This window comes from Gobio gobio, assembly GCF_949357685.1.
Source record: "Gobio gobio genome assembly, chromosome: 19".
Lineage (NCBI taxonomy): Eukaryota > Metazoa > Chordata > Actinopteri > Cypriniformes > Gobionidae > Gobio > Gobio gobio.
The window spans coordinates 13972599-13998235 of NC_137112.1; the positions used below are offsets into that span (position 1 = coordinate 13972599).

The window sequence follows — 25637 nt, forward strand, 5'->3', positions numbered from 1 at the left end:
AGTTACACGGAAGTGACGTAAGGCTCGTGTGCTGTACTCGGAAGTGAACTGGAATGAAGAGAGAAGGACAGTGAAAGCAGTTAAAGATAGGTGAGAAAACAGAGTGAGCTGCTTCGAGCTCATATTACACCTGAGATCAACTTTGCTGCCCGTGTACTGTTGTTTTAGTGCCGTCAGGCGGCACAGCTAGCTGTAGCTGTTCTTCAGTTAGCATGCCTGCTAAAGCAAAACAGCATCGTAAATGAAGAGATTAAACAAACATAAAGATTTTAAAACACCGACATTCACGAAAACACGACCACCGTGTGGCTTACCTCAGTCGACAGCAGGTGAGCAGTCGATACTCGCGCACTTTATCAGCACAGAGAGTTCAGTAAGTTCCAGACATGTTTACATTTCATTCTCTGCTACGACTGTCATGGATCTGACATGTTTTAATTGCTCATAAAATCCTTCGTGAAAGGTTACGATAAAATTGATGGTTATATAGTTTTAACTGTGTAACTTTAGGTCATTTAGAGCAGCACAATAACATATAGATACGGTTTTTTTGTTGCCAAGTTAACTCGCTAAAATATTTGATAATGGTACAAATTGTGAATCTATTATGTTTGAGCATATATTTTAGTAAGACATTTAAAGGGTTAGTTCACAAAAAGTGAAAATTACCCCATGGTTTACTCACCCTCAAGCCATCCGAGGTGTAAATGACATTCTTCTTTCAGACGAATAGACGAGCTGTATGAAACATTTTTCTGGCTAATCCAAGTTTTATAATGGCTGTTTCTGTTCATATAAAGTGCCTCTATCCATCATAAAAGTGCTCCACACGGCTCCAGGGGGTTAATAAAGGACTTTTGAAGCAATGCTTTTGTGTGAGAGAAATATCCATATTTAAAATTTTACAAACTGTGATCTCTAACTTCCGCTAACTGTCGTACGTGCGTTCACGAGAGGCTGGCGTTCCAGTGTATGACGTAGGATGCCGACGTAGCGCAAGTTCCGCAGATGAACGCGAAAGCGCAGAGGATGGAGCAAAACAAAACTTGGTTCTCACGAGAACTAGCATATTCTCACCAGAGCGTCCTACGTCAGACGCCAGTCTCTCGTGAACGCGCGTACGACGGTTAGCGGAAGTTAGAGATTACAGTTCAAAACACAAACAGCCATTCACTGCCATTATAAAGCTTGGAAGAGCCAGGACATTTTTTAATATAAAGGCTAGTTTACACCGGGACGATTATTGCGTGCGTTCATCGCTGACATTTAACACCTCGTGACTAAACAATGTGAGTGTGCACCGACGCAAAACGTGCGCAAACAGCAGACGTAAAAGTGGCATTTAAAAAAAAAAATTTGGTTTGATGCGCCGTGTTAAAAACTGGCTGACCAATGAGATTGGCAGTTACACTAAAACACGACTTGGTAGCAAAACGGTCTTGCCGAGCACACATTGATACCTAAAAAGAAGACAATGAAGAGGAAGTAAGTAGACGAAGAAGAATATGCAAGAAACCAGATGAATGTAGAGCTGCTGGTCTCTTTGGTGTCTGAACACAAGAAACTTTTTGACAAACGCCACAGCGACTACAAAATTCTCCATAAGAGGTAGTTGTTATGGAGAGGAATTGCAGATTAAATAGGATTCAATGGTGAGTTTCCATCGAATCCTATTTGATCTGCAATCAAATCAAAAGCACCATCTACTTTCAGGGAGTGAATTTGCACGTACACGCCGCGCATCTTCCATTGACCAACAAAAACATTTATAATCCACAAATCTCAATATAGGCCTAGAATGCAACAGTAACTCGAGTTCTTCCAAATAATTTTTCTCTCTTTAGGAAATTACTATATTTCATTAAGTTCTATCTTAGCCGGTGTTTCCCAACCTCTGTGCCGTAGAAAATGATCAAATTCCAAAAAATAAGTACAAATAAATGCTACAAATAAGAATATCAACGCGCTGTCGGACTGAATCCTCATATCTCTATTTCGTCTTTTTTTATTTTATAAAATGAATGGTATTGGTCATCCTTTACCCATGTATGTGGGTTACAAATATTTAACCAATTAAAAAGCATTTATAAGAGGTTGTGACTAAACCTCGTAGATACTTTTAAGGGATGCGCAATGTATTGGCCATCATATCGGTATCTGCCGAGATATGTTCTTATTGTTATCGTATCGGCCTGATAAGAAAATTTGTCCGATATATTAAAGCCGATAAATAATGTATTGTTTCCTTCAGCTGAGACACTTAAGATGTGCACTGTTCACCATGGGGGTTTATAAATCACTTGAAATATAATTGGAATCACATTAAAAAATAAATAAAGGAAAATAAAGTTACAGCGTGTACAGAGCTGTCACCTGTCATATAGGCTACTTAAAATTATAATTGTGTTTGGGACATGGCTTTTAATGGTGAGACTTTTGTTTTTGTAATCAGGCTCTCAAAAATTTTTAAAAAATTGGATTTCTATTTATCGCCCAATATATCTGTTATCAGCTTTCAAATATAAAAAATTATCGTTTTTATCAAATTAAGTGACTTGTGATTAGTGCTGGGCGGTATGACCAAACATTTATATCACGGTATTTTTCTAAATTATATCAGTTTCACGGTATATGACGGTATCCCCCCCCCCCCCCCCCCCCCCCCCCCCTATGCATGACTAGGTGTTAACCACATTCTCTACTGATTGAGAGAGGAAATACTGCAGTAGATTGACTAGAATGCCCTGTTTTACTGGCATGACAAGTGCATATTGTAGAAAAACTCCACACTAAAGTTAATACAGGTTTGCAAAGCCCCACAAAATGATACTATGGAGAGACAACCGATAAAACACAGACCTGCAACACACTCATTACAGGCACATGAATATTAAAATATGACCACGGAGAGAAAAAAAACAAAGTTGAGGGCACCTTAAGCATTTTAAAAATCTAACCCTATATAACAACAAACTGCCGAAACGAGGGAGAAACGCCGATATTTGCAATACATTTAAGAGCACTCTCTGAACAAATGACACACATCAGTTTAACACAGAAATAATAAAGCAGTTACTTTTTTGCCCGTTCTTCTTTGAATTGTCAGTTTATTTATTAACTTACATCATTCTTTGTCTTTTGTATAGCAGAATAATCCATCCTGTCATCGCTGTCGTGATCATATGGTTCAGTGTAGCCTAATCAGTGCACATTTCATTTGAAGAAGACGTGATGAAATATGTGCTTATACTAGACATGTGCCGGTAAACGGTAATACGATATACCGCAATAATGAACATGCACAATATTGTTATCGTGGGCACTTCAAAATACCGTGAATAATTCTTTATTACGAATTATTCAGATTTTTAGAATGTATTTTAAGAATACTTTACCCATCAACCGTTTAAAATGAACAACGCGTCAAAGAGGAACGTGCACTGACGTAAACAGACCGTGAGCCGAGCACATGGCGGAAGGCGAAGACGCACTGAAGTGCACATTCACTTTCAGACAGCAGAGGGCGCTGATGGAACAGCAGAAATACAGCCGTTTCCCCAGTAACCACAATCCGGTGCTCGTCATCACATAACCTAATACTTAAAGACTTAAAGTCATTTTCAAACTTAATTTTTTTTTTAAGTTTTAAATTACATGCCCTAGATATTGTTTGAAAATGTTCTGACTGTTGTTCAATCACACATTTTACAATATGGCTCCATTATTTAACATTAGTTAATTCATTAACAAACTGACAATGAAAAATACTTCTAAAGCATGTATTAATCTTAGTTAAATGTACATTTCAGCATTTAATAACACATTATTAAAATCAAAAGTTGTAACTATTATTTAATGGACCTGAGCTTACACTAACAGTTGCTTTTTTAAACTAACATTATCAATGAAGAATAACTTCTGTAAAAATGTAGCTATTCACTCTTTGTTAATGTTAATGCATTAACTGGCGAGACATTATTGTAAAGTGTTACCTATTGTTCTTTATAATTCTTTAGCACTTTAATCTGTTTCAAATATTTGTTTACTTTATAAATTTTTGTGTATTGCTTTATTGTATTTAAATGTTTGGTTCTTTTGTTATAAGAAAGTTTTTAAACCTGTTATAGTATGACAACACTTTTTTGCAACTTTTTTTTAAATATCGTGATAATACCGTATACCGTGAAAAAAGCTTCAGCAATTAATCGCAACATGAAAATTTGATACCGGCACATGCCTAGCTTATACACGCTTCTGGTACTTCTTCAGAGCACTAGAGTATATGAAATATGTCCCTTAAAAACTTAAATGCGCTCGCTCCGGTCTATATATATGTGCTAACGTTATATGATCCATGTGGAGAACGCTGTTAATCTCATCACGGCGCTCCGCGCAGAAACCGCTCTCTCTCGCGCGCCGCGTGTAGTTTGAATTCTCCGCTATAATCAAGGGCTGAATCCGAAATCGCCCCCCTATAACCTCAAATAGGGCATTATTTGGAGGGGACAGCGCTTTTTAGTGGTGTCCGAAACCATAGTGGACGTTATTGAGTGCACTCATTCAATCCCACATCGCACCGCAATAACGAGTGTACAGACGATTTACACACAACGGTTGTCCGACTTCACGCACTCGTTTTCATTCACTCCTTCAAATAAAGTGATAATGTTGGGAATAGTGAATGAGGATACATGGGGCGATTTCGGATTCAGTCATCGGCTGTAATGCAATCTCAGCTGTGCTCTGACTGCTCTCACTAGAACAGTGCAACAGTGAAATGGGTCCCCTCTCAAACAATGACGCGCTGCGCCGCGTTCCGAACGTTGTTTAAGCGGCATACACCAGTATTGCGGTATCATCAAAATTCATATCATAACAAAAATAAATACCGGTATTCGGTATGAACTGGTATACCGCCCAGCACTACTTGTGATTAAAACAACAACAAATATCAGTCAAAACTTCTAAATGAAGCGGATATTTCTGAGCCCATTGCAGATATTTGTTCTTGTTTTAGTCATAAACTTCACAGAAAACAAGACTTCATATTTCATGTCATTTTACAGCTGAAGTAAATGTGTCTTGAATTAGGAATCTTTAGATATTTGTGCTGGAAAAAGAGAAATCACTTTCTGCAGTGTGATCAGAAGGGGCAGAAAAAGTTGTTTCCATATTGTTGTGGTTCTGAGCAAAACCATTCAAGTTTTTTTTAGTAAAATGAATGAAAAAGTGATATCTGTTGGATGATGTGTTTTCAAGTATTTCTCGTTAAACATTTGCATTTAGAGAACACACTGATGTATTGTGTGCGTTCCCTTCATTTTATACCTTACATTTGGTCTTAAATTTACCTTCATGAAATCTGCAGAAACCCGTTATATTCATGTTGACATATTTTTCTTCTCATTTGCAGGGGTTCAGAATGCTGCTGTGATTTGGAAATGTCCATCTCTGATCGTCTGCAATGGTGGACATGCTGAAGACCCCATGTTGTGTTTCATTTGTGAATATGAGACGGCTGTTAAATACAATGCATGCCTGTCTAAGTCTGCTGCCACCCTGAAGCTCATGATGGATATTTCCATGTCTGTCTTAAGCGTGAGGGAGTGACCCTGTGGATATATCTGAGCAAAATGGAAGAAGACATGGCCATACATTTGGATACAGTAGAGGAAAGTGAGGACTATGGGCCGCCCATCGTTTCTCTGGCCAGTCGGTGTCACGAAAGTCATGTGATGCCGCCTCAGGGGCCCGAGTATGAACATGAGGCGTTCGATGATTTTGATTGTGAATTCCCTGATGAAGACTTTGATTTGGAAGGAGACGAGAATGAAGAACAAAACACCACAACTAAGGATCAGGTGGAAGATGGGAGTGATGAAAAGGAGAAATGTGAACAGGGAGGGAAAAATGAATTGGAGAATGAGTTGAGGGGCAATGGAGAGTCTAGATCCCGCAATGCTGGAACCGGGAGGAAAGGAAAGTCCAAGAAGAGCGGATTGGCGCAGGGGCCTTGTGACCAAACGCCATTGTGGACATCTTCCACGTCTCATAGATCCTTCCTTGCATCCTCCGGGCCCAGCAGACACAAGCAGGTGAAGAGACGGAACCAGCATCTGCACAATCACAGCCGCGCACGAAGGAAAAACGGGATCCAGCTGGTCATGGTGTGTCGGGATTTCCTGGCGGAATTTGTCAGTCCCTGGTGCATTTCCTGCATCCATATGGTCGTCGAACTCATCATCTCTTTGACCCACCGCTGTGGAGTCGCGGTGGAATCGTCTGGAATTGCGCTTTACGACTTTGGAACGCGCATGCTCTGCAAGGTCACAGATATTCCAGGCGTCAAGCGAGATTTGAGGCGGATCCTGGACTGGAGCTGGTGTTCAGCTGTAGCTTTAATAGAAGGCATTGGCAGGACTTTGTGTTGGGCTCGACACGCCGCTCTTTCCAGTTTGAGATTTATTCGTGCCACGCTAAGCGCAGGCTCTCAGGTGATGCGGTGTGTCGTGGGAAGGCTGGCGGGAGAGAGAGGCAGAAAATGGTGGCTTGCCCTCCAAAGCAGCAGGATTTGGAGGAAAGTGTCGGATCTGACCGTGAGGATTCATGGGTGTTTCTTTAGGCAAGCCACCTTGAATGAAAGCTCAAATCCAGAGTCTCCCAACAGGGGGCCAGACAAGTGGCAACCTGGTGAAGAGCTGCAGAGACTGCTGGCACTTGCCAAGGTAGTAAATCTAGCATTAATCAGTGTTAATTTCATTGACAAACCTTTTTTCACTGACGAAAACGAGGCAATAACTAAATAAAAACCAGTTTTGGATGACAAAAACTATGACGAAAATCTAATGTCATTTTCGTCAACAAATAAAAATTAGATGAAAATGTTAGGGAGGGACGATTAGGAAAGAGATCTAGTCAGAACTGATGTCCTGTGTAACAAATGCGCACATTTGAGTTGTAACGTGTGGATCTAACGGCGGGAAAACACAGCGCTGTTGTGCTTCTACAGGCTCACGTGAGAGCGCTTCAGAGCGGCTCAATCAATGAATAACACATTTATGACAGGTTATTGTTTATGAACTAATGCTTGACAATGTTTACTTTACGATGTTTATATACTAATATGTTTTAGATGGTTGTAAAAATTGTATCTCCCTCATCTGAACTGCAATAGTAAGCGCAGATATTTCAAAAGGGTGCGTTCACACTTGTAGTTCGGTTCGTTTGGTTTGTTTAGTCCGCACCAAAAAACAAAACATATAGTCCTGGGGCATATACCATGAAGCCGGTTTAGCTGGCTAGCCAGATATGTTTAAGCTTAGTTTGTGCCAATCCTGGGTTTTAGGTACCATTAAAGTGGTTCGGCTTTTAGCCGTGTTCATCTCCATAGTAACTTACGCTCCACGGCTAACCTGCTCCAGGGCAGGTTATGTTCTGGATAAGACATCTCAAACTGAAATTGGACCAATCAGCTGTGAGCAGAGTGACATGCCTCTGATGCAATAAAGTCACTCCCCCTGTTTCTACTCCAGATTAAAGGTCACTATAGCAAATGGTTTTTAAAGACTAAAGTGCCTGGCTTTTAACAATGCTTATTTATAATAATAATACTTTTGAATGATTTATATATCATTTATGTAATTATACCCTTATATATTTTAGTTAATCAATCATTAATAGGCACTTAGTTAAAAGTAATATTAATAGCCTATATAAAGGTCATACAAATAAGCTTTAACATCAATAAATAAAGCTATAAAAATGACTACATGTGATCTTAAATGTTCAATTCTCTATATATCAACTAAACTAACTTCATAACTTTTACTTGCATTGACGTATAAGATATTTCTTTAAGTTATCCTCTTTCATAGACAGCTCTTTTCTTCCTGTCTATTTGTTTAAATTCTTAATATTTTTCAATCATGTAATATTCTGCAGAAGAGAGAAATGAATCTGTTTCACTGATCCACAGCATGTGATTGGCTGTTCACTACTGATGCCACAGCTAAACTCCTAAACTCCGGATTAGGGATGAAACGATTACCGGTTTCACGATAAACCACGATAAAATGTAGTGACGGTTAGTAATATCGTATAAAATTTAATTATCATTAAAACCGTGTGTGATTATCACGATTTTAAAACTCGCGGTAAATCTTGTCCAGTCAGCGTCAGTCTGTTGCGCGCACCGCTGTTTTCTGAATGAGAAGAAATGGCAGAAGGCAGTGACAGCTCCGGGAGATTTTTCAGATATCTAAAAGGACCAAATCTGAGGCGGTGTCATATTTTGGCTTTTACAAAAGTCCTGAGGTAAACTTAATCGAAGATGGTCACCCTGTCTGCAGAACATGCCAGAATAAAGTCGCTGTAATAGAGGGAAACACTTCAAAACTACGAACGCAAGGCAAGTGGACTTTGACCTCAATACCAAAACTACGTCTGGGAAATAATAACGTGAAGCGAACGAACAAGTTCAGACAAGACTAGGGAGACATTTAAGGGATAATAATCAGGGTTTGCCATTAACAACCGCCGTTTCCGGGTGTAAGTTAACGTTATTTCGGCTGCACACTAGCCACTCTGGCTGTTGAACTTATTATAGTCTTCTCAAAAGCCATCTGTTATAATTGCGTTGCGCATTATAACCACTCACACGTGTTTATATTGAGTTTATGAATGCAATGTCTCATAATCAGAGGCGTTCAGATTATCCGGAATATTGTTCAGAGCGCGCGGCGCTCACACGCTGAAATCTACACTAAAAGCAGATGTGTGTGTGATGTACGCAAGAGATTCATTCATCATACCGTGATTGACTGTTTTTGTTCTATTTCAGCAGCGAAAATAGTTTCAAACAAACACAGCAGAACCACAGCGCATCTGATATGACTGGCATAAAGTTGGTGAATTTAGGGACCGTCTCTAAAGTTACACACAACATTGGTAACGTTATACATGTTTGAAACTTCAATAGCATTTGAAGAGAATGAAAGTCATAAAACTGGCTGTAAAGTGATCATCTAGGTGTCAGGTATGATACACACCTTTTGATATTTAATAAAATAAACTGTCAAATCATATGGAAATATGGATATGCATTATTTCTCTAGGATACTGTTTGGGCTCTTACACAAAACATGCTAGATTTAAATGCATCATTGCTGAACACTGATGAGAATATTGCTTGAGAATATATTTACAGAGATAATATTAGAGATTATATTTACGAGAAATTATTATTTATGCGTTGCTATTGACGACGGCCATTATAAGGAAGAAAATCCCACAGAATCTTGCTTAAAAAAGTGCATAGAGCTGCTTTAGTTTGTTTGTTGATTTTCAAATATAAAACTTGAACAAAACCGTGATAATATTGATAACCGTGATAATTTGGGTCTCTATAATCGTGATGTTAAATTTCCATACCGTTTCATCCCTACTCCGGATCAAAGCCTGAGTTGACAGAGAAAGTTGATGATCAACATCATGGGACCAACAAAGCCTGAATAGATTGGTTTGGTTTTGTCAACTCAACTCATTAAATTTTAGTCGTCTAAACCTAAAGCAATTCAGGTGACTAAAATATGGCTAAAACTAAATGGTATTTTAGTAAAAAGACTATGACTAAAACGAAATAAAAATTTGCTGTCAAAATTAACTCTGAAATTAATATCTGATAACATGATTAAAGAAGAGTTCAAACACTATTTTAAAGCAAAACTACACTACCTTTCAAAAGGCTCTAATGCACAACAAGACTGCATTTATTTGATTAAAAATACAGTAAAACCTCTAATATTGTGAAATATTATAGTTTAACCCTCATCCCTCCCTTCGCAATTTGTAACAAATCCTTCCCTCGCAGTTCAAAATGACTTGAAGCCCTAAAATTATACTTTTTTAGTGTGTCCAGAAAACTCATTCTCCATTTTTATGACTAGATTTGATCAATAAATTATAACCTAAGGACATTATCACATTCTTTCAACTTCATTTCAAAATAGCTTTAAATGTCATGCATGCATAACCCTTTTAATTCAGCTCAATATATATATAGCTAGATGGCCTTATAGCTCTATACGGAGCAAATGAGCTGTTCCGCTGCGTCCTAAAGTCTTCAGTTTCTCTTCAGAACGCATTCAGATACACATTTAGACATTATAAAATCATTTTTGGTAAAGTTTTAACATTTTAGTTTGAAATGAGCATTTTTAGGTTTTTCTATGTGTACTGAAGCATTCCATCAAATTGACCCGAGAGGGAAGGATTTGTTACTTTTTTTAAATTTCAACCACAATACTCCTTGAATCCAGTAAAAAAAAGTTTTGTGTATTCGTGGTTCAAGTACGACACAAATCCTATGGTCTACGATCGCTTCGATGAACGTTTGATAAAAAATAAAAAAAACCTGAGGTCTGACCTGAGACCCGAGCGGGGGTAAATTTTTTCGGGAATCCTGCCGGTCACGGGAATGGGAAACAATCACTATTAATCACGTGATTAGGACGGGAGAGGGAAAAAAATTCAGCGGGAGTGGGCGGGACCGGGAATCGTAATAACACTGTGATACCAACTATATACAGTTTACATAAATTAACTATGTTTAATTAATTTTTAACTCACTTCTAGTTGCCCTGTCTCTTTATGCTCTCCTGTTTGCTTTGGTGTGGCTGGTTTAAGTGAATTACGTCCTCCACACCCGTAACAGTTGGTGGCGGTAATGGACCAAGTTGGTATGCCAATGCCAACCACCAATATATATAAGAGAAGAGAAGGAGGCTTCCCCATGCACTTTGTAGCCGCAAAAAACATTAACAAAATGGAGTCAGACATGAAAGCCACGCTGCAATGACTACTCTCGGAAAAGGGTTCCTCAGTTGTGCTCACCGACATTTCTGGGCAGTCTAAACAAGTAACCAAAAAGACGGCGTGAAAATGGTGCGTTTGTGTGCGTTTGCAATGGTGATTTACATGGAATTTAATGTGTGTGCATTGTTTAAGCTGGCTTTCAGTTCAAATAACAAAAACTACATTTTGACAGATTCCGGCCCAAAAAAACACAAGACGGAAGTGGGAGGGAATGGGAGTAATTCTTCTGGGATTGGGATGGGATGGGAGAGTTTTTTTTTGTGGGAGTGGGATGGGAGAGTCACTCCCGTGTCACCCTCTAGTTCAGATTTGGTGTTAGTGTAATCTAAAATAAATTTACTTTTTCCAAATAGACCTGAATTCCTTTAAACTATGTTGGGCATTTAACAATGTTATTATTTAAGGCAATTCTATTGCAATGTTGTGTTATCTCACTATTTCGAAGTTCTCTCTGAATCTGTGCGATGGACACTACACACTAGGGCTCCACAATTAATCAAATTTCTAATCGCAAATTACGATTACTGATGCCACAATTATGTAATCGTCAAAAAACTCGACAAACATGGAAAACATTAGGGCTGTGCTCAGAATATCAATACAACGATACATCGTCATGAACTCCAGATGCGCGTATCGCTACAGCAGCTGCCTTATCGATTCTGTGTGCTTTTAAATGTAACCAATTATGACGTGACGTCAAGTGGTGCCAATTTTAGCAACGCGAGCAGAAGTAATATAACTCCGACTGTATTCGTCTGAAAAAAGAATGACATATACACACCTAGGATGCCTTGAGGGAGAGTAAATCATGGGGTAATGTTCATTTTTGAGTGAACTATCTAGAGACGAGCATTTTGCTAAATATATGCACCATATTACATATTCATTATAATTATTAATGTTCATCAATATTTAATGCATGTTTTAATAAATCTGACAAGTTATGACCGCCACCATTTAAATGTTTATATTTCATATAACTGTATTATTTTAAAAAAATATATATATTTTAAGTGTTTGTATACAAATAAGTTCATTTTTACCTTAAAAAAAATGATATATACATTTACAGTTGACATGAGGCTTAATGCTATAGAAAAACTAAAGTTTTTCAAGAGGAGTATTTTCAGCTTGTTTTTAATCTTTAGACAAACATATGGCTTGCAGTTGCTTCAAACAATGGTATAAAGCAATTCAAAACATCATTCAATCTAAATTGTGATAATTGTAATTAATAATCGCAATTACAGTTTCAAGGGAGTAATTGACAATTATGATTTGTCATAATTGTATTAGCGTTGCATTCTATTTATTTAGGACTCTTATGAATAGAAAGTTCAAAAGAACAGATTCTGTGTGTGACTGAAATATCAAGAAGAAAAATGGTGAGGTAGCAACATAACAATAATTGTTGTCAGTTGCATTTTTTCATTATTATACAGGGCTTGACACTTTTTCACAGATGCCAAGGAGCATCTGTGCTCCTAAGTTGAAAAATTTAGGAGCACATTTAGAAAATTTAGGGGCCTATCTATCTATCCTTCCGTCTGTTTGTCCTTTTTTTTTTTTTTTATGTCTATAGTTTTTATTTCAGATTTAGTTTGGTACATCAGGTTATGAAACCCAATAACGGGTTACTTTCAACTAGTGCTGGGCTGTATACCGGTTCATACTGATATTTATTTTTGTTATGATATGAATTTTGATGATACCGCAATACCGGTGTATGGCGCTTAAACAACGTTCGGAACGCGGCGCAGCGCGTCATTGTTTGAGATTATTTGAGGTTATAGGGGGCGATTTTGGATTCAGCCCTTAATTACAGTGGAGAATTCAAACTACACGCGGCGCGCACGAGAGAGCGTTTTTTGCGCGGATCATATAGCACTTGTATAGACCCGAGCGAGCGTATTTTAAGTTTTTAAGGGACATATTTCATATACTCTAGTGCTCTAAACCATGAACCAGAAACGTGTATGCGCACATATTTCATCACGTCTTCTTCAAATGAAATGTGCACTGATTAAGCTACACTGAACCATATGATCACGACAGCGATGACACGATAGATTATTATGCTATACAAAAGACAATGAATGATGTAAGTTAATAAATAAACTGACAATTCAAAGAAGAACGGGCAAAAAAGTAACTGCTTTATTATTTGTGTTAAACTGATGTGTGTCATTTGTTCAGAGAGTGCTCTTAAATGTATTGGAAATATCTGCGTTTCTCCCTCGTTTCGGCAGTTTGTTGTTATATAGGGTTAGATTTTTAAAATGCTTAAGGTGCCCTCAACTCAGTTTTTTTTTCTCTCCGTGGTCATATTTTAATATTCATATGCCTGTAATGAGTGTGTTGCAGGTCTGTGTTTTATTGGTTGTCTCTCCACAGCATCATTTTGTGGGGCTTTGCAAACCTGTATTAACTCAAGTGTGGGATTTTTCGAGAATATGCACTTGTCATGCCAGTAAAACAGGGCATTCTAGTCAATCTACTGCAGTATTTCCTCTCTCAATCAGTAGAAAATGTGGTTAACACCCGGTCATGCATAGGGGAAAAAAATACTGTCATATACCGTGAAACCGATATAATTTATAAAAATACCGTGATATACATTTTTGGTCAAACCGCCCAGCACTACTTTCAACTAAATGAAAATAAGTTTGTGTTTTTTATTTTTATGACGGTTAACTTTTTAATGTTTTTTGTTAACTATAATAACGCTGATACTAGTAAAATCTATATATTTAATAATGTGTCAAATAATGTTCTTAGTCTTTCCTTCCTGTGACGGGTCATCCCAGACAGAAGCTACAATAGTTTACTTTGAATTAAAATGGAAATTAAATTTAATACAGTTTGTGTAACCAAATGACTTTTATTCATAAACAAGGCCAAAATACACCAGGACCCTTATTTTGAAATGTAAGTTCTTTATTAGTGCAGGAGCTCGTTCAAATTCAGACGGAGATAAAATATGCATTCTTACAACTGTATTTACATATTACTATATAAACACTGTTAAGTAAACATTTTCATAATTGATTACGTGAGCCTGTCGAATGCACAACAGCGCCACCTTCAGGCTTTTAAAAGGCGAAGCGCTCTCATTTATTTAATGAAATCACAGCCTTTTGAAGTTTGATCACCGTAGGCAGTATCATGATTTTGTTTTTTCATCCCCAAAATGTAAGATGCCTTATGATCAAGACGGTTGTTATACCATATAAGATTTTATGAGCTGACATTTAAGAACTTTTCATTCACACTCGTTTCCAACTTTAATGGTATATGTAAATATAAAGCCTAATAATCAGTAAGCACTTGAAATATCGATGTGTTGCTTAGTGATTTGATGTTAAATCCTGTAATTTTTGTGCGTTTTAACCGTATTATCAACTGCTGCTCTGGTTCAGATCCCCGAAGAGGAGTTGGACCCATTTAATGTTCTTGGAGTGGATATTCATGCCACTGAATCTGAACTCAAGAGAGCTTACAGGCAGCTGGCAGTACAGGTGAGATGAAATAAAATCCTTGCTCTGAAACCTGTATTATATGGGTTTTATGTATGTGTCAAGGTTTAATGGATTGTTTGCGCACAGGTCCATCCAGACAAAAACAAGCACCCAGGAGCTGGCGAGGCCTTCAAGGTGTTAAGAGCAGCGTGGGACATCGTCAGTAACCCAGAGACACGGCGAGAGTATGAACTGTGAGTCCTTTTAGAAAACAACCACTTAATTGGTTCACAGAATTGCTACAAAAGAGCCATTATGCTCGTCCACCCCCCATCTTCATCTATCTTTAGTGTGTAATGTTGCTGTTTGAGTCCCTCCGACGGGAGTTCCTCTCTATATCAGTGTCACTGCAGGGCTCAAGACAAAAAAATCAATTAAGGAGCCAAATTATTTTAAGTGCCACAAAATAATAAAACTGAAACATGTTTTATCCATCACTTGGCCAGTGAGTATAGTTTGGCCTCCTCCTAGTGCATCCTATTAACGTTGTCGTATGTCTTGCGTCATCAGTAATATCTGAGAGGTCAATTTGATGAAATGCAGATCTTCATATGCAATTATATGGGTGGTGTTGAATTAAAATTTTTGCTAATAATAAAAAAAATATATGTATAATACTTTTTAACCTCAAATGACTTCTGTGTTCTTCTTAACTGGGTATGACATCATCACGTCAGAAAGGTCACCCGTGACGTACGTGGAAGTACCGACCCAGTGTTGAAACGAACGTGCAAAAACTAAATCATACGGCCTTTACAAAAAATATTGTGAAACAACGTTGTCTGACAATTTTAAAGTTGGAGGAGAACGTGAGTTTTTCTGCACTGGGTCGGTACTTCCACTTACATCACGTGACCTTTCCAACGTGATGACGTCATACGCAGTGAAGAGAAACAACACAAGTCGCTCATTTGAGGTCAAAAAGTATATAAATGTACATTTCTTTTTAGAAAATGGCCAATGGTTTGTCTAGATTAGACCCTATTACTCGTCTGGGATCGTGCAGAGCCTCTGAAGCCCTTCCTTTGAAACTGCATTGATTTGGACCTTCAACCGTTGGTTGCCATTGAAGTCCATTATGTGGAGAAAAATCCTGGAATGTTTTCATTTTTAAGAATATAAAATGAAAGCTGAAGCATAGCCTATATTTATTAAGATAGGGGAAAATGCCCTTTATAAAAGGTAGAAATATCACATATGCAGATTTAAATATGTCAAGCTGACTGAACAATGGTAAGAATATTGCTTCAAAATAAAAATTTTACACGGACAAGCTAATTTGTGAATGACAGATTTAGTTGTCCGAAGGACAAGCATGTGAACAGGCTTAATGTCGAGCCCTGAAGTTCTTGTAACGTATAACAAGGGCAATATAAAACAAAGTGTTACCAAAATATATTTCCATGGGAGTATCTGTTGTATTGCCTTTTGCTCATGCTATATTTTTAATGATGTGATTTTGAAATAATGAGAATTAGAAATGTGGCGTGTACATGTTTCTTTGATATAACCACAAATGTCTTGTTTTTGGGCTGTGTCTGCAGGAAGCGAATGGCAGCTACAGAGCTTTCAAAATCAATGAATGAGTTCCTGACCAAACTCCAGGACGACCTGAAAGAAGCCATGAACACAATGATGTGCACTAAATGTGAGGGCAAGCACAAGTGCGTATCACTGACATTGTCATCTCAGTCCTGTCCTTTCATACAAGCTTCTGTTATATTCTGCGTTTCTATGTTCATCTGAGCATGGTCTTTTCCACAGGCGCTTTGAGATGGACCGTGAGCCGGGCGAGGCCCGATTCTGTGCCGAATGTAATAAATGGCACAGTGCCGAGGAGGGAGACCTGTGGGCTGAATCGAGTATGCTGGGACTACGCATCACGTTCTTCGCCTTCATGGACGGCAAAGTCTTTGACATCACTGGTAGTTTATTGCCGTCTACACTCAGATATCTGTATGATGTTCATATGTTCAGATCACTGAGACGCATGTCCCCATGTTCACACAGAGTGGGCAGGCTGTCAGCGTATAAGCATCTCTCCAGACACACATCGCGTGCCATATCATATCTCTTTCGGCTCTAAAGGTAGCAGCGGCGCCAGCCGCCACAGGTAACCACTCTTGACTTTGTTAATGAGAAGTTTGGAATAATAAAACCACTTTAATTTTTTTAGTTTACTCACCACTGTCGCCAGACATATACAGTCAAACCAAAAATCATTCAGACACCAGATATTATTTTTTACTAGTGGGTGCAGGACACTAGTATAGGACAGCAAAATAAAGTAAACTGTGACATATTATACCCAAAAATTCTTCATACACTGGACTACCAGTAAAAAATTTGGGCCAAAATGATTCAGACACTTTGACCTGACCATGTTTGGCTGAAGTGTTTTTTTCTTTAATTGCTAATGTGACCTTTGACACCACAGACTGAATAAAATTAAGCATTGCTTGGTCATTGGTCGACCTAAATTGGTATTATCTAATTGTGTTCTTAAATTTAACAGCTGATTTGTTGATTGTAATCCATTACATGCATTTCTATCAAAGTGATCTGACATTATCAAGATGAATTTGTTCTGACACAGTTTAACTCTGAGTTCTGTTATATTTTATTACCATTTTCTAAACTATAGCGAATAAACTGTGATAATGTGAGAATGTTGAAGGTGTCTAAATAAATTTTGGTTTGACTGTATATGTGTGCATATTAGGGCTGGGTAAAAAATATTGATTTCTCGATTTTAATCGATTATCATTATTACAAACTAATATCGATTCTTAAATCCCAAGAATTAGATTAGTCATCCTGTTTTCAGTTCATGAATGAATAGAACATTGTAGCGCGCCTCCCATCCATTAAATCACAATAATATTTGTCTTTTGTTACTATTGATATGAAACAAAGTCTCAGATTTCAAATAACGTCCATTTTATTACGAAATTCCATTTTGGCGCTGTGGCATGAGATTGCTCTGGCTCAGTTCAAGAGAAGCGGCAGATGAACTGATATTCTCTTCCACCTTCTTCAATACCAGTTACAGCGCGAAATAAACATGAATGAACATCTGAACGTGTGTTGAGAAGTTACAGCTTACCAGAATCAGTATCACGTCTCATGGAATCACTCAATCCGTTTCAACCGCGGAAAGACGTCAGTAAAACAGATTGTAACGTCACATTTACCTCAGAAAAAAACAGAACCTTTGTCCTTAAACTCATTAGTCAGCTAGAAAAACATTTGTAAAATGATTCCTCATAACATTTTAAAGCCATGATGTACAGAACATCACACTCCAGTGTATTGCATAATGCTAAAGAGACTGATTGGCCATACACCTAGCAATAAATATTCAACTATTGTGTGTCCACCAAAGCTATATAGCCAGCTAAAAAATGCCTGGTGCTCTTCTGAAAACGGCCAGCTGGTGGCACTTCGAAGTGCTTTGCGTTTTTCCAGCTCAGATACTTTGGCTACTATGATACAGAATATCCATGGCAGTAATGTGTTACTAGCATTTCATTTTGAAGAATATTGCGGAATATAAAAATGCGGTGACCAGCAATATTAACTTCTCTATTGTTTTACAAGTAGGATGACTGATCGGGTGTGGTATTTGTCCCACCCCCCTACACTATGATTGGACGGCTGAGTAATAAGGGACCGTGACGAGCGCTGCCATTACCCAATTGTAATTGGGTCTAAAGCGATTTCATGCATTCTGACTTATTTACACTGTTAAAGAGTTGATTCTCATGCTAAACATGGACAAAATTTCAAAAAACGAGTTGGTCAGTATTTCTGAGCCAAGACCAAGTTTCGGAAAGTTTTTTTTATGTGTATGGCCCTGTATTAAGTACTGGGGGTCGGGGATGTTGAAGGCCACCGGCCAGTGCAGCCCGAGCTTCGCGTTTGTGAGGTTTATCTCTAAATGTGAGCTCTGCTGATGTTGAGCAGAAACGACTGTATGCACATTCTAGAACCGATAGACGCGACGAGGACGTACAAAAACACTGACAAGATAGAAAACACCGTTCTGTCTGGCGAGAGAGAAGCCGCATTGTGCATCAGAAATCACTGATCACAGATCAGAAGGAACTGAAAAAAGACTTCTGTTTTCATTTGTACATCCAAACACTGAGAAACTGCCAGCGTTCACTCGTTCACAACCCATGATCTCTCGAGCGTTTGCATGGTTGTGCCAGATTCTCTGGGCGGAGGAAAGGGAGGTAACCGTTCCTGCTTGGACGTCAAACCAGGAGACTTCAGGATTGGCTCGTCTGGCCTGTCATTTTCTCAAAGGCAGAGAAAGACAGCCAGAACTCGGTTTTACACCGATCAACATTTCTATCCACTTGGGGACAATATTCAGGCTAGGGGAACTCATATTAATGTTGAAAAACCTCATAAAATGAAAATTTCATGCCATGGGACCTTTAAGAACAAGATATGCTTGATTTCACAAATTATAGCTTTGGTTATATACTAGTATATGAAACGTATGATTTGCAAGACGTTAAAGACTAATTTAAACGACAAAAATCAATGTGATTTTGTAAGAACTGTAATCAGGCTTTGAACAGATTACCCATTAAAAGTTCTTTCAGCCAATAGAATCGCTCTGGGGTCCTAAGCGGACACTATTTCACAGGGGGACAGGATTTCTCATGACACCGGCACACACACGGCGCAACGCTGAATGTAATCAGTGATCTTGTAAGGGTAAATAAAGAACTGTTTCTGGTAACTGGTAACTAAACCCCAGCTCAGTGCTTAACTCCACCCACTGGCAATATTTAAAAAATGCCCAGCGGAAACGGAGGGGATGAACCGAGGGTGGAGCTGAGCGGAGGGTGTGCACCTGAGACCCGCAGTGACGAATTGATAGACAGCTGTCTGACTCGTGAGTGGCAAAGATGGAGAGTGACGCCAGTAGCTTTGCAACAGAGCGGCCATTCTCCCCCACCTTCACCTGAAGTGGAGGAGGGTGAATTGTCTGTAGATACAGACCCGGAGCCTTATTAATGCGAGCCGCTGGCTCAAACTGCGTTAACTCCCGATGCCGACGATGCTAGCGAAGCAGCAGCGCAAGAGAACTGACCTAATCTATGAACAGTCAAATCCTTACACTGAATGCCACTAAAAATAGATCAGATAGATGCGATGTATTTTCATTCAAATGAACTGAATCAATAAGCAGCGCAGGACCAATAAGTTCAAACCTAAATTTAGCCTACTATAAACAGATTTCCTGAAATAAAAGTTAGACTACATACGCCAGCACGTTACGGTATTGTTGTTCGTTACCATGGCAACCACTTGCGTGTCAGGGTTTGAAAGTGCGTCTCGTGTATGAAAAAGAGCTTCTGTACACATGACGGGCGGCAATAATATCGCAAGAAACGCCGAACGTGTACTGACAACTGCGTTATTTAACCGCATTTTCTTCATTACAATGTTAAAGCATGTGTCAAGTAAGTTTCATTCATAATGTTTCTACGTCATGTAACATGACAGTTCATACTGGAGTGAACTCAGTGAAGCCGTTCTCATCATGTGATTGGGGAAAACATTTCTGAGGGCGTGGTGAGCTCGTGTCAGGGGCGTGGGTAGTGAGCCGTTGGAAGAACCATGACCTACAACGTCCAATAGGAAAATTCAACTGCAGTAGCCACCGTTCAACCTTAAGAGGGCAGCACTTAGACGGTTTTACACCATATATTATAGAATTAAACCACTTTATACCCAAATGTCAAAACATTTACTCGAATCAATGAACAGCACTAAAAAAGCCCCAGTCTTGCAGATCATTAACTAAAAAAAAGTTGGTTAGGGTTTAGTTACCCTTTAAAATAAGTACAGCGTTTTCTTTACTCAAGAAATACTATGTCTGTAAAGGGTAATATGTTACGTATTTGAGGTCTGAGATATGAAAATGATGAAGATGAGACTGGCAGAAACTGTTATGTACCCTTTAAAAAAAATAAAAAGACAGGGCAAATCAACTCGCGTACATGGTACATCAAAATGCAATGTCATCAGTTTGCCTAAATTAGAACACAGAACGGTCAAATGTTTTATGCACCGTGTACATTTATTTCGCACCAACTAAAATTTTAACGTTTGTTCTGCTTGTGTTTCATGAATGAGGCCCAATATGACCTACATGGTTATATTCACTGTATTTATTTTCATAGCTTTCAATATAAACATTGTGTGTTGGACAACATTGGGCAGGATGTCACCCAGCCCAACAAGAACAATTGAACAAAAGCCACTCTTATTGCCTTATTGCTATGACTGTGCGTGTTCATGTGTGTGTCCTCTAGATCCGCCCCGGATCATGCAGCCGGTGGCGGCTCGCCTGCAGACCTGCAGGACTTCTTCAGCCGCTTCTTCCAGGGCGGAGCTCCCAGTGACGCGTCTGCGAATGGAGGCTTCTTCCCAGCGGGAAACCCGCCGCCTCATGCCTCTGCAGCCGCTGCAGGGACTGCAAACATGTTTTCAGGGTCGCCTCCACAAACAGGGTTCTTTAGCCCAGGAGCCCAGCGGGGCGAGCCCAGCGAACACTGGACTGAAGGAGGGAAACCCCCGCGGCGACGCAAGAAAGTTCGCAAGCCATTCCAGCGCTGAGAAAGCTATATTACGCAGAGGCGTAGCGCTGTCTGTTGCCATGCTGTGACGTGATATTGGCCAACTAGTGCAACCAAACGAGGACACAATCACTGGCCTCAGTTGAACATTCGGTGTTGGTGCTTTGAAGCTTCCTGATACAGAACGAAATGGAGCAAGCGAAGAGAGGCGCAACAAGAAGATCTTGCCGTTTCATATTGTTTTGACACAAATTAATCATTTGAAATCACATTCTTTCAAGAAACAGAAGGACTCCTGCTCCTCCTCGTAGAGACTCCTGGTGTATCTGAAGAATATTTGACCCGACGTTAAAAATTGTCTATTTACTCACCCTCGTGTAGTTCCAAACCTTTATGCCTTTTATTATTATTCTCACTGCTTTTTTTCCAGCACAAGAAGAAGAACAGAACATAGCCGTCATCATAAAAGTAGCCCATGTGACTAATGGTTTAAAACAAAATAGCATCCATAAGATAGTTTTGTGTGATGACCCAAAGCCCCGGATTCAAGCTGTTCGCTGATGTTCTTCTGGGTTCAGGGTTAGAGGTCAAAGCTTTTGTAGTCCGGCTTCAGTGGAAGGAAAACAACTGCATGAAGATTCAAAAAATTGTGTTTCTCTGGGGGGGGGAAATAACCGCAGCCGAGTTTGGAACAATGTGAGGGTAACCGATGACCCGTTTGTATTTTTTGGGTGAAGTTTTACTTTAAAAATGGTTTTTGTCAGGCTTGAATTGGTGAATCTGATGGAAAATGTTGGTGTTTAGTGATTAATGTATAAATCACACACAGACCTCAGGGATGACTTTCTTTCTCTTCATTTGCTACTAGTAAGAGAACAGGAAGAAAACGTAGCTGTGATTTCTCGATGTTCCTGGGCGTATTGTTTAAAGTTATTCAAGCCACAGAGTTCAGCAGTTCAATATTAAAACCAGTTTGATTTGTTCAGATGGATAGTTTTTTTATTTTTTAAATCACTTGTTTAGGAGGGAAATACTTCACATATATTTTACTTAAAGGAGTAGTTGAATTCAAAATGAAAATGTCCTGATAGTTTCAGTTCATGTCTTTCTTTCTTCAGTGGAAAAGAAATTACGTTTTTCGAGGAAAACATTCCAGGATTTTTCTCCACATAATGGACTTCAATGGGAACTAACGGTTGAAGGTCCAAATCAATACAGTTTCAAAGGAAGGGCTTCAGAGGTTCTGCATGATCCCAGACGAGTAATAGGGTCTAATCTAGACAAACCATCGGCCATTTTCAAAAAAAAAAGTACATTTATATACTTTTTAAGCACGAATGCTCGACTTTGGTGTTGTTCTTCACGGCGTATGACGTCATGTCAGAAAGGTCACGCGGAAGTACCGTCCCAGTGTTAAAACGAACGTGCAAAGACTAAATCAAACGCCCTTTACAACAACAAAAAAGGTGAAACAATGACGTCTGACCATTTCAAAGTTGGAGGAGAACATGAGATGGAGTTGTTCGCCACTGGGTCGGGACCTTTCCAACGTGATGACGTCATACGCAGTGAAGAGAAACATCACCAAAGTTGCTCCTTTGAGGTTACATTTTTTGTATAATTTTGGAAAATGGCCAATGGTTTGTCTAGATAAGACCTATTCCTCATCTGGGATCGTGCAGAGCCTCTGAAGCCCTTCCTTTGAAACTGCATTGATTTGGACCTTCAACCGTTGGTTGCCATTGAAGTCCATTATGTGGAGAAAAATCCTGGAATGGTTTCCTCAAAAAACGTCATTTCTTTTCGACTGAAGAAAGACAGACATGAACATCTTGGATGAGGTGGGGGGTGAGGAAATTATCAGGAAATTGTCATTTTCGTAGTATTCTCGATACGGATCAACTGCTCACATATTTGAATGGCTCTTTGAATCAGAAGATGGGATTTTCCCATCCAATGCTCCGCCTGCTCCCTGGATCTGTTGACTCGTTTGCTTTTTTGCTGGAGCCTCCAATGTGCATTATATTTAGAGCGAGGAAAAGGCATCAATACTTTTAAGTTAAAGCACAAAATAAATGATGTGTAGACCTTCGATGTCTGCATGCATAGATTTTGAAAAGGGTTTCGAGCCTCCCTTTTAAGAAGTCCACTTTTAATTTTTGACCACTTCTTAATACTCAGGAATCATCTTACAAAAAGTGTCTCTCTCTCTTTCCAGGCCAACAGGTTCATCAGTGTCCACACCTGCCGTCTTGCTCTTCTCTTTAGTTCTCGTTGAGACACGGAGAGCTTTGCGTCTGTACAGCCGAAACATACGAATGCATACGTGTTCTCAGAGATGCTTTCCCTGTTCAGTTTGACTTATAACTCCTGTTAAATGCGCTTGTTTAACGACAGTCTTTTAAGGAAATGATCATCTCCAACAATAAAGCGATTTGAAGAGGCTCTTCTCTCCGGAAATGAAATCGAATTGTTTTGCTCTTTGTCAATGATCTTTAAGCCTTTCACTCCACTGGGAAATGTGTGTAACGGTTTAATGCGATTACTCAGTTGCGACCCTGGATCACAAAACCAGTCATAAGGGTCAATGTTTTAAAATTGAGATGTGTGTATATATACACTGACTGTAAACCCTAATGCTCAAAATACTTCAATGGTTTGAGTAGGACAAACTTAAATTGAACAAATTAGTTCAGTTAAACAAGTTCACAGCACTGACATATTTCAAGTAAACGGACTGTTTTATTGTTTTGAGTTGTATGAACTAATTTCCTTTAAGTTGGACTAACTTAAGTTTAACTGAAACTGGGCAGAGATTTTTTATTTCCCAGCATGCTTTGCCCATGGCACTCGAAAGGGAGAATAAATGCTAAAATTATGTAGTAATTCATGTTTTGTTATGCTAATTTAGAAGAGTTTCTGTTAATGTGGATTTTTGGAGAGTTGCGCACGCACACTGCTTGGTTTGAGAGCAGGTAGGTCACATGTTTTAAGTTGCTATAGTCAAGTGCTATTGTTAACATGCAAATTAGCAAGTTGGCATTTTCTGAATTAGTTGGTTATAGCTATATTTCTTAACTTAAGGACATCTAATTCAACTTTTTTGAGTTCTGACAACTTATTATGGTTTACAGTTAAGTAACTCATTTGATTTGCAAGAACTCAAAATATTTAGATAATTAACTTTATTTAATGTTAATTGCCATTAATGTTAATTGCCATCAAAACGTATGAGCTAACTCAATAGTTAGGAGCAATTAACATGCGTGATTACTACAAACTCAAAACTTGATAGCTCTGCTTACTTAAAATTGGAAGCATAACTCAAAAAAATTTACGTAACTGATTACCTCAAATTTTTTTGAGTTAGCCCAACTTCGGGTTAACAGTGTATGAAAGCTGAATAAATAAGCTTTCAATTGATGTAGGGTTTGTTAGGATATGACACTATTTCGGCAAGAAAATCTGGAAACTTTTTTTAAATTTTTTTTATTTTGACCCATACAATCTATTGTTGACTATTGCCACAAATATACCCGTGAGATGCATGACTGGTTGTGCTCCAGGGTCGCAATTATAAAAAAAAAAAAAAAAAAGCTCTGCATGATAAAATAACATGAAATGATCTGACTGACCACACAGTAACTATAGTTGACCCAAACTAAATCAATGTTTCGATTACTTTTCTGATGTTTTTTAATTTACAGCAGAAACTTTAACAAAGTTTTCATCTCTATTCTCAGCTGATAATTGAAGTGGCATACTAGAAATAAAACCTTAGCCAGTTTATTATTTCACTTCACTTCCTCTTGATGTTAAGGCGTAACTGACCTTTTAAACAAAATATCGATCACTTTTTAAATTGACACGTTGCTTTTTATTGTTTGACACGTTGCAGCTGTAAATTGTATTATTTGTGCGACTGATTGTTTGCAATATTCCACTGCTTTAGAACATATGATGGTTATTGAATCCATTACAGTCACTGCTCTCGAGGACAGTCTGTTCGAGGTGCTGAAGTGGGCACTAATGTAATTCATGATTAGAGTGATCTAAATGGATATGCAAGAAAATGCTTTGGATCACTCTAGATTCAGATTATCATTAAAGTGGTTATAATGTGCAGGACACTTTCCCGCCATGATTTGGTCTGTTGTTCCCCTTCCCCCCAAACCTCCGGTATTAAAGCTGATTTGCTCAAATGCTTTGCTCCTGAGCGTGTGCAAGTGTAACATTTCTGCATTAAACGCTAGTAAATGTTCAGTACCACATTAAAGCACTGCAGCTGTTCAGACGCTGCTCTAGAAATGTTGTCCTACTTTCATTCATAGTTATGTTACAATTCTAAGTTGTTCTGTTGAAATGGTAAAATAGTGTTTGCTTCGTATCAGTGATTGACTCAGAAACCATTTTTGTTTTTGCACAATCAATCTGTTTTTATATTTTTAAAAAGATACATATATTGTACTGATCTTGCATTATTGGCCTTATTTTCCATATGCTACTATGCTGAGCATAATCGGTAGCACTTTACAATAAGGTTGTATTAGTTAATGCATTAGTTAACATGAACTAACCATGAATCTCTGTTCAGCATTAGTTAATCTTTGTTTTTGTTAGTTAATAAAAATACATCTGTTCA

General features: G+C 38.6%; 1 protein-coding gene across 3 annotated transcripts; it reads left to right on the plus strand.

Annotated features, from left to right (window-relative positions):
- dnajc14 (DnaJ (Hsp40) homolog, subfamily C, member 14) lies at positions 1 to 24573 on the plus strand. 3 transcript variants are annotated; one of them, XM_079844968.1, is made up of 8 exons: positions 1 to 90; positions 5414 to 6725; positions 14295 to 14393; positions 14481 to 14587; positions 15938 to 16057; positions 16158 to 16318; positions 16404 to 16506; positions 20732 to 24573. In XM_079844968.1, the coding sequence occupies exons 2-8, from the start codon at positions 5634 to 5636 to the stop codon at positions 21033 to 21035; spliced, it is 1986 nt and encodes a 661-aa protein (XP_079701094.1). In that variant the 5' UTR covers positions 1 to 90; positions 5414 to 5633; the 3' UTR covers positions 21036 to 24573. The 3 variants fall into 3 exon arrangements, with proteins under 3 accessions (XP_079701094.1, XP_079701095.1, XP_079701096.1); XM_079844969.1 differs by having other exon boundaries at positions 21 to 373; positions 20732 to 21979; XM_079844970.1 differs by having other exon boundaries at positions 31 to 329; positions 20732 to 21979.
- The last annotated feature ends 1064 nt before the right edge of the window (positions 24574 to 25637 follow it).